The following is a 10659-nucleotide window of genomic DNA, read 5'->3' as shown; positions in this document are numbered from 1 at the left end:
TCTCTAACAGCACTTCCTGATCAGGCAAAACTGTGTGGCATTACCAATATACTCTGAACAAATATATAATTTATACAGGAAGGCAAATAAAGTGTATCTGCATTTAGGAAGGATGAGTCACATCTGTGTGCACCGACCCCCTAGGCTCATGTACGTTCGAAACTGAAATGCCTTCACTTCTGCAGTCTGCTGATGCCTTCAGTAGATCTGGGTAAGGCCTGTAGGGTGACACCCACGCTCCGGCCTGTAACTGAAGTGGCTACTACTCAAGGCGGACATCCTGAAACTCCAATCCCAATCAACCTCGTCAGATCATAAACAAAATTCTAACCAAGACTGAGAAATCCTTCTGGTCTTCACAGAGATTGCTTGTCCTTGCATGGAGTAACCAAACAAAGTCCATCAAGGCCTACAAGACTTCGGTGATACTCTTTACCAAAATATGTCACGATAGAGGGGAAGGGGAAGACAAAATAAGCACAGTTGATGATCACATGCTGAGAGTATAGCTTGCTTGCTGATCTACGATGGCTGAAAGTCAGGATGTTCTACCAGTCTGTTGTTGCCAGCGTCCTCTTCTATGCAGTAGTATGCTGGGGAGGAAGCACAAGGAGGATGGATGCGGGGCGAATTGACAGGCTGGTAAGGAAAGCTGGCTCTGTAGTGGGAGCTGAACTGGAGTGCATCACTTCACTATCTGACAAAAGGACCCTGAACAAACTGATCAACGTCTTGGACAATGAGTGTCACCCACTCCACAGCACTATTGTTAAGCAGAAGAGCCTGATCAGCTGGAGACTTCGCTCACTGCCTTGCACAACAGACAGACTGAGAAAGTCATTTGTCCCCAGGGCCATTGAACTGTTCAATGCTTCACTTAAGGGAAGAGGAGAGATAGACTTATCTGCATAGTCTGTCTGCCTCTTCACCCCCTCCATGTTTGGATAGTGTCTGTCCACTAGCCACTTTTACCACGGTCTTTCTGCCTCACTGTTTGCGTGCTATATTAGCACATTAGCACATACGCATAACCCCTCCCTCCATGCCACAGCTGAACTGTGGCCACACTTATACCTTTTCTTAAAATAGTTAAATATATAGATATATAGACTTTTTCTGCATTGTTGCACTGTTGGTCTTACTCATTTGCACTATCACCATGACCACTATCACCATTGCACTATCATCATGACACTCATTCACACTGAGCACCTTACCTTACCTTACTATGCACAGAGAATCACAGGCTCAGTCCCTGCCTCAGTCATTGCAAGCGCCTCTGATTGATTAATCACCACTATGTGGATACTGTTTTTAGAATTGATTTAGATTCAGTGTTAGTTAGTATAATTTGTATTTTATTATATTTACTATATTCTTTATCTTCTACTGTCCTTTATTGCTTAGTTGTGTTTTTATATTATATACTTTAATTACTTTTTCTGCTGTTAAAGAATGTGTATGTGTTGTCTGTATGCTGCTGAGACCTTGAATTTCCCCTGGGGATCAATAAAGTATCTATCTATCTATCTATCTAGTTATCAAACGTAGACGTTGCCAGAGAGTCTGAGGTCAAAAGGTCACTCCAACAGGTTTATCCAGCAGAATCCTATTCCAAAAATCCTATTGTATCTCCCAAAATACTAAGTGGTTGATTCTCATGTGCAATGCAAAGTCCAATGACATTTCTAAAAGATCATCCTCAGTTATGTCCTATAGGGTTACTTCAAACCACTGATCACTGAAGGGGAGTAGCCAGTGTGGATGCATAATCAGTGCATCAAGGATCAATAATTTCACAGGGATTTCATAAGAGCCACAATATGCACAACCTGACTTAGCTCAGTCAAACTGGAGATCCAGGGATCAACAAAAACAAACATTTGTGTCTGTCATCCTTCTCTCTGCTTCGTTCACTCCATCATCTGGACCCCATGTGGTTGACTGATATCCTCAAAGCCCAGTCCCTGGGTATGAGGTTCTCTCTGCACCTGACTAGTCAAAGGCAGAAACTGGCTGAAACATCAGAAGGAAATGTATTTCTGTAATTCTACACAAGCTGTTTAATGAACCTGTCTTACATCCATGATTGGGGACCTGTTCCAATATTATGACAAATTTAACAAACTGGAAAGTCTACATACTCTTTATTTGGCCTACATTAGTGCTTGGGAATCTGTTTCAACATTAATAACATACAGTATTTTCCAACCTGTTCCCAACAAACTAAAAAGTCCTGTGCGTTAGTCAGTCCTACCAACCACACCTCATTAACCAGGAGCTTCCCGTCAGTCTGAGTATATCCCCTTTGTCAGACAATGAAACAGTACTTTCATAAAGATTCTTGCTGATGTTTAAACCATGTTTAAATTCTGTCTGTGTGATCTCCGGCGACTTCCTGCATCTCTATTGACTTGCTCCCAACACACAAACACAGACAGTCAAGACAAACCTATGACTTTGACTAGTACTTTTTGTCCCACCGTTTCAAAGCAGTCTTGTCAGTGTCATCAGTCAGCAATGAGAACCGGCTCCACTGCGCATCTTGGGGAAACAGGCCCCTCATCTGAAAGGTATGGTATATTGATATGAAATGGGCCTGATGACAAGTGCAAGTAAAGAAACGTTATCAGTTCAGACTGGTGCGTTAATGTATGGATGCAAGGATGCATGCACGCGCACACACACACACACACACACACACATCCACAGTCTAGATTGTGGATGTTGTTCCATTTTCAGAGAATTATAAATTTCATCCTTATCATATTTAACCTGAATGATCCACATCACAAGTTAAGATAAAACAAGTACTGACACAACCCAAAATAACACAAAGCAGGAGACATCTGCCAGGGCACTGCTGCTGGTCTCTTTCTCTCTCTCTCTCTCTTTGGGACAATTCACAAGAGAGTCAGCTGTATGCTGGCAAGGAGGAGATGTGGGGAGTGGGCTGTCGGGAGGTGTCAACAACCTCTCTGCCTCCCACCCCCACGCCACACTGTTCACACGGGTAGCCTGCTCCACTGGCCTGCATCTGTCCCGCTGCGGAGCTTCATAACCCCTCTTCTCTCCCTGTCTGCCTTTCTCCATCCAGCTAGCGGGGTCCCTCTCCCTTCTCACACACAACCAGCTACCCCTCCCCCTACATACTTGTGCACAGCGTCACACACACACACACACACAAACACATTCACACACACCCTCAGAGGTGTAAATATAGAAATGGTCACACACATGAGCCAGCGCACACTCAAATGCAAGGAAATACAAACTCACACACACACAAACATAGACGCATAGAAACATACAATGAGACACACATAACAAACACGCACACAAACACATAAATCCAGTTGTTTATACTGGAAAGGAAAATAAAACTCTAGGCCCATAGTTCTAGCCTTCAAAGAATATCTCTCATGCCTTCAACTGCTGTACATATTTCACTTCAACCTGATGCTGCGGGGTACAAGAATAGCAACTGAGCCGCTATAGCATGTGCATCGTCTTCACAGGCTTATTTGCCATTAGCGCCTTGTGCACCAAACAGGTCCTTAGCCTCTTTTGAGCTTTCCCTGTCTTTGCTCTCCATTCACAAATTCAGTGGTGACATCAACAATTTGTCAAGGTTACTATGGCGATGTGCTCCAACCAATCAGAACTCGGGATGCAGTCATGTGACAGAGGGTGGGGAGAGTTGTGAGGATGGAATATGAACAAAAAAAAAACTAAACTAAAAAACCTAGGGATACGGAACACTGGCTGCTTCAGTATATCTGCACATCTTCCCCATCACCTACACAAGCTTAACTCCTTTCAAAACTGCTCGCAAACATCATAATAAACCAGCTGTTAGTGTGGACTCTGTCGTTCAGGTTTCTATGCTCAGAACTGCCTTTGGATAATGGTGCACCAAACCATGTTAATTGTACATGCTATTCCCACTGCCTCGGAGCTGGGGATGTGATGTGCTGGTATCACACTCAAAGGTGACATGACATGGCTTGGGGTGTTAGGAATCCCACATGATGAAACCCTTTGACTGAATATTTCAGTCTGTACATTTGAGTCGTGTGCGCTTAGAGTAGATACAACAGAAAGGAAGTGCTAAAAAAAAAACCCCATCGTGAGTTAATGTAATATCCCATGTATATATTATACCTAAGACTGACAAAAACCCTCATTTGTATTTGCCAACTGGTCTGGATTGCCATCACATAGACCTTGAACTTGCGCTGAACGTTGTTATTTAATTCTTTCAACAAACACAGACACACAGCTGCACTCATACATGCACACAGAGGCAAGAAGAGGAGAGCAGAGCAGGGGAAACCACGTATATTTAACTCACCCTTGAGTTTGTGCAGTAATACACAGGAAATGTTAAAACACAGAACGTCAGACAAAAAAGCTAAAAGGCAGCCTTAAAAGGCTTCAGAGTACACCACAGTGTGACAACATGATGTCCCACATATATACTGTACTTCCACATCCTCTACACACACACACGACAGATGAGGAAACAAAACTAAGTCACACAGTACAGTCAAGTCAGTGCATCACCAATATGATGAGTATTATATATGGACAGACGCCGAAGAAGGATTTAATAAGGTTAAAAAGAAAAGAAAATTGTGGTTATCAGGAAATATAAATTAATCACAGATAAAAAAAAAACAGAGGCAGAAAGAGAAAGATACATAGAGCATTTTACAGTTGAGGTTTCATGTCTTGATCAGCTTGTACAAAGGTGTTAAAACAGACAGACATACAATATAAGATTAAAATATCAACAGCAACCAACAGCGTGCAGAGGATCCATCCAATAGGATCCTCATTTGTTACAAAAAAATGAATTGCTGCATGTAAATATGAATGCATGTAAATCTGCAGGTTACGCGAGATGACGCATGCAAGCAACAGTCAAACTTTAATACCTAGTTTTCATTTCAAGACATTCAGACGGTACACTCCGGACTGCAAAATCACACATCAGTATCACTGCACAGATCGTATTTTAACACAAGACGTCACTAGTATTGATTTATCCGATTCGTAAACGGCAAACTCGAATGTAAACAGGCCAACTGGATGTAGCTGACATGATTAACTACAACTAAACCTATGGCTCTGTTGTATCGTGAATCATTGCTAATTGAAAGGAGACTGATTTAAGATGAATCTCATATACAGTAATAATCAGGACTTCAAACCAGTAACTGTTACAGGTTTCTGATCTTAATTAGTGGTTAAACACACAAAAGTCAAAGCTTTTGTGTGTTTAACCACTAAAAAGCAAAGATGTTAAATATGGTGCAATATGATGTTATAGAAGAAAAACATGCAAATGTAATCATAAGGACAGACACATGCACATGATTACACACTTTCCTGCTGTTAAAAAGATCACAAAACTAGGTTTTGGTCCATAAAACTGTTGTTGCTGTTTGCATGTATTAAAAATATTGATATACTTTGTTATTCATTAATGCCATGCAAAGGATGTATACAGAATCTTCAGTAATTAATCAAGTTTGTCCCTGAAGCCTGTGAGTCTTTTAAAAAGACTGTAAGATAGTGTATCTCCTTCAAAAAAGAGCCTGGTATTGAACAGTGTACAGGTGTCACAGTAAAACAGGCATTTCAACATTTAAATAATAATAATAATAATAATAATAATAATAACGGTAAAAATTGGAATAAAACACTGGGCACCTATCCTCCCCCTAATCACTTGTGCAAAAATCTCTGAAGGACTGCATATAATTTGGACATGGTGATGTTTGAATGAAATGACTTGGCCTTCCTGGGTTGTGTCATAAAACTCTTTAGAGCTCAGTAAACAATTTAATAATTTTCAAGACCAGTAATTTGACCATTAAATGGCTTCCATTGCAAATTATTTTTACAAGGTAAATTTCTCAAAATAATCTAGCTAAACCGGACATTTGTAACGTAAATTAATATTCCATTTGTACTCCTAATCATTAAAAAGTGCTGAAGGTCCCCTTGCACCATGATATGTAATGGAAACATGCCGAAAATATTTAAATAAAATATGTTCTTTGATGTGCATTACATCACAATGTGCACGTAAGCCAGGACAGCAGGATAACACTCAGTAAAAAGTGGCATGTAAAATAAACTATGTTTGTGGTGACTTGTTAAACATTTGTGCTTCTTCTACATTGTGGTGTTGGTCCAAAGAGCAACTGGTTCTGACTTATCATTTTAAAAACATCAGTACGGGGAAAAAATGCAACATAAAAAAAAACACAGAACATAACACATTAACCATGAAAAGGTAGTCAAGTAACAAAACCAAATACGAGTTCTTCTCTGGGCCAATGGAAATGGGAACATTTTCTAGGCAGACCAGATGAGACCAGTGGTGGGATCAGTGCTTTACAGTGTCTCAGTGACATCTTTGGTGCTCGGACTTCCTTCTGGCCTCCACCAACACCAACTTCATAGTCCTTCTGCTGCAGGCACTTCTTTCATTAGTGGGTGTGACTGAGGCTCTGCTTTCTATTGGCTGCGATTAGTCAGGCGACACCTCCCCTACACACTCCTCCCTCTCGGCTCCACCCATCAGGGGCTCAGTGTCCGCACCCTCCTCGATGACCGCGCAGTCCCTTGATGATGTGCCGCCTCTATCTGATTGGCTGCACAGGCTGAAAGCTGCGGCCGAACAGGAGAAGATGATGCCGAGTATGGCTATGATCAGGCTCTCGCCCACGTGCAGCTCCAGGATCCGCTTGTCGGCAGACACGGAGCCCTTCGCTGGCGCTCCCAGTTTCTGCAGGTTACGCGAGATGACGAACATGCAAGCGCTGAAGACCCCCAGGATAGCCACAGACAGCACAGCTGAGGAGGCAAGGGAAAGGACAACACAACTATAACAAGATTCCTGCAACAGATTAATCAGTGGACACCCTATCTATAAATTAGAACCCCTCCACAACAACCCACTTGGAAATTTACAAAGACAATGTATAAAAATGTTTTTACTCTGATGTTATTGGCCTTTTCAAACTTCTACATTTAGATAAACCTGTAGGGACACTATTTACCAGACAAAACCAGTGGTAGAGCTGTTCTACACTGTATTTTATGTATATATATACATAAAATACAGTGTAGAACAGCTCTACCACTGGTTTTGTCTATATATATATATATATATTCCACTGCTTGGTTGAATTTCCCATCGTCCTATGCACACTTATGAAGTAGATCCATTTTGTTGGCCGTATCACACTTGTATATTGATTCACCGAACTCGTGAAGTTTAAATGAACTGCCACGTTGCATCCGAGCTATAAAATGCAGACATTCATAACATGGCAACATTGTAGCATATGACGGAGGTGGCTTTTAGCTAGATGGGTGACAGCAGGCTGAGTAAAATAGCGACGTTTCAAAGCTAAAGTTCATCAGAATCCTGGGATACGCTCGCTTGACAACGGGAGAGATAGAACTAACGACTGGCCTTTGGCTGTAGCAACCATCTAGTTAGAACTAGTAACGGCAGTTTGTCCTGCAAGTTGAGAAATTAGTTGATATGTGTCGGAAGAAATTAATTATACAAACAAGACAGTTTTAGCAATTAAAACTTTTAAATTGTAACAGGAAATGAACTGCTTCGCGTCGTGACCGTTTTACAACCTCGACCGTGCATTAATTTCTGTGAACAGACCACCGTGTCGTCCATTATCCCTTACATATAGAATATAAATGTGTGTGTATATAAATATATACAACATTTGTTGTAAAAAAAAATAAAAAAATCAAACTCTCATTCAATACTGAACTACTGGACCTCCACACAGGATCTGACCCAATTTTGGGGTGGCGGAATTGTCACCTGTGCAAACATGAAGTGCTCCAATCGGCCTGGGGTGAGCGGTCCCGATGCCCAGGAAGTCCAGCAGGAAAGCAGAGCTCGAGAGGAGGACCGTACCATAACACACAGCAGCCAGAGCGTACAGCAGCCACAAACCCAGGCCATTAGACCCGCCCAGGGGACCTGAAGTACACCAGATTTATATTTAAACAGCAGCGTCCACCATACACTTTTCATCAAATCTTCAATATGTGCACTTCTATCAGAACTTGTAGCTGACCACAAGTTGCCATGTTAAAATGGTATGAGGAACTTGTATGTATGAGGAAATGACAGCTTTTTGAGCCAAACATGTGGCGCTTTGTATATAAGATTGTTTGGGTTTTTTCAGGCTAACCTGTTAGCAAATTTGAATTCGCTCTGCAGGTTGGTCTGGCAAGGAGGCCATTGACGCCCATTTTCAATATTACAAAAACCCAGGCACCAATCACAATCGCTAATCCGGCATGGGGTGAGTTTTATATGATGACAGATAGAGCAGTGCATTCAAAACATCCAATGGCTGCGCTGATGGCAACAGGGTTAAACAGATATGGACGTGTATTTTCTTTGGAATTGAGATAACAACTGCATTTAAACCCTTTGTTTACAAGAAAGATTTGATTGCTGCACTTGTGGTAAGATGTGGTAAGAATTTTATGCAGCAACTTACGTCTAATTTCACTGCTAGTTACGGCCCTGGAAGTCGTAAGTCAGTGAAGCCCTTCCAGACCCACTCCCAATCTCAATAGACCTCTGAAGTTCACCTACGAAAAAGCTTCCATCTTTGCCCATGTAAGGTGTTCTGGTATCTTGAGATTTTTCATATGCGAAAATAACATGGAGATTTTGAGTTATCGCACCTGTTAAACTCTCGCAGGGATGAAGAAATCGGAAATGCAGATGTTTTGCTCTACACAATTTTGTCCTCTGCCTTCGAGTGGATACGGTGATCTTTGGTACAGTATGTGAAGACGGCACACTTTGATATTACCCCAGAGCTAACTTACAATGCAACTTGCCACAGGTAGTTAGCTTCAATTAACATCCGGGTCTCCTTATAATCTCCTTATATGGGCAAAGATGGCAGCTTTGGTTCTTTTTTGTAGGATGATGGCAGCTTTGGTTCCTTTTTGGTGTCCCCACCAAAGCTGAGACCAAACCTACGCCCTTGTCCCTTCTTTGAAAACAAAAAGGGTAAATACCTCTGACTGTTCTGTACTAGTGACTGGCCACCATATAGGAAAAATTACACCTATACACAGTGCATATCCTCGCCATACCTGTGTCGGTCAGATTCTGCGCTGCGTGCAGAGTGAACGCCACCCCATAGATGAGCTGCCTGCCACTGGGATCTGAGGTATTCCGGACCTCAATCCAGTTCGGATCAGCGATGGAAGTGCACAGGGACACCAGGGTGAAGCACTGACAAACGGCCGCGGGTGTCAGACTGAGAGTCATGTTTGCAGGTTAAGCTAGGAGGGGAAAAAACGTCATCAGCTACATCCTCAACTCAAACACTTTTTACTGCACACATTATGTCTTTTACACCCAATGGTTAATCTTGTCACATGATTTTTACATTTATGCCATCCTCCTTGTGTAACACACTGCAGTTCACCAAACAGTAGTACTATGCTTCTCATGCACTATGCTCACCAATCAGAAGTGGCCCAAGTTAAAGCTAATTTAGGAATATTGAACTGAAGCTTGACTTTCAAAAAATATATCACTAAACATCACAATCGCAATTGCATCTGTCAGAGAAAACGTAACTGGATATTTTTCCAAAATCGTGCTGCCCTACTTTTAAACCACATGATACTTCACATGATGACTGGCTTTTTGGTGTTTATTCTTTCACACAAACATACGGGTATTTGTGAGCGTTTAAGGGCGTTTTTGGAGGTAACCGGGTACGCCATGCTTTCGGAGGTGCAAACAAACGCTGCATTGCCATTGAGATGAGAAAACATACTAAGGAACCAAAAATCCGATTGTTTGCACCTCCAAATGGGTGGTGACGTACGTATGTGACGCGAGTTTGTGTGAAAAAATAGGACGACAATCCCCGCTGGAGAGGGAAACGTTTTGTAAGGTTAACTTAAGATGGATAACTTAGCATTGCTTATACCTATTCCGACTGGTGTTGCAGAAAATGGCTTCTGACGTTATAACCTACCTGTACATTCAAAACCGCTTAATTATCATGAATAAGATGCGTATGGCCACTGATAACATCAAAAGAACAAAATGTGCATGCACTCTAGAGGACAGCTTTAATGACCGTGGTAAAACAAGTTGTTAGCTTGCTAGGTCAGCTAGTATTTGTTGTCTAGCTAGCTATCTGACTAGCAACCTTTCGGAACATTACAGGGGAAAAAAAACTTACCCAACAATTAATAGTCGAATTACACGCATAGATAAACTGTTTTGACTGAAGCACTGTCACGAATGTCCATGTCTAAGGGCTGACATCAGTGCGTTTGGTGTCTTAACCAAACCGTACTGCAGAGCTAAGCAATCCAATGTAACAACATCCCTAGGTATAAAACTAAGTTAAATTTGACAGGACTTGACAGCACCATGGGACTGTCAAAATATTGTACTTCCGGCAGTAGTTTCAATAAACTTGTCAATATAAAAGTTCCATTCGTAGTTAACAATTAATCATAAAGGGTGCCGTCTTCAATACATTTCACTTTAATTTAATTGTTAATAATACTAATAGTAATAATAATAATAATAATAATAAAGCAGTAATATATTTA

At 41.5% G+C, this 10659-nt stretch overlaps 1 protein-coding gene across 1 annotated transcript; it reads right to left on the bottom strand.

Annotated features, from left to right (window-relative positions):
* Positions 1–4326: 4326 nt before the first annotated feature.
* On the bottom strand, positions 4327–10453 carry LOC121680741. The gene is made up of 4 exons (XM_042060273.1): positions 10281–10453; positions 9172–9363; positions 7871–8032; positions 4327–6870 (listed from the first exon to the last, which is right to left on the bottom strand). Exons 2-4 carry the CDS (start codon positions 9347–9349, stop codon positions 6545–6547), a joined length of 666 nt encoding a protein of 221 aa, XP_041916207.1. The 5' UTR covers positions 9350–9363; positions 10281–10453; the 3' UTR covers positions 4327–6544.
* Between the last annotated feature and the right edge of the window lie 206 nt (positions 10454–10659).

The sequence above is a fragment of the Alosa sapidissima genome, chromosome 13 (assembly GCF_018492685.1).
Source record: "Alosa sapidissima isolate fAloSap1 chromosome 13, fAloSap1.pri, whole genome shotgun sequence".
NCBI classification, from domain to species: domain Eukaryota; kingdom Metazoa; phylum Chordata; class Actinopteri; order Clupeiformes; family Clupeidae; genus Alosa; species Alosa sapidissima.
The sequence above is the reverse complement of the archived record's forward strand: the minus strand, read 5'-3'. Positions and strand labels throughout refer to the sequence as shown.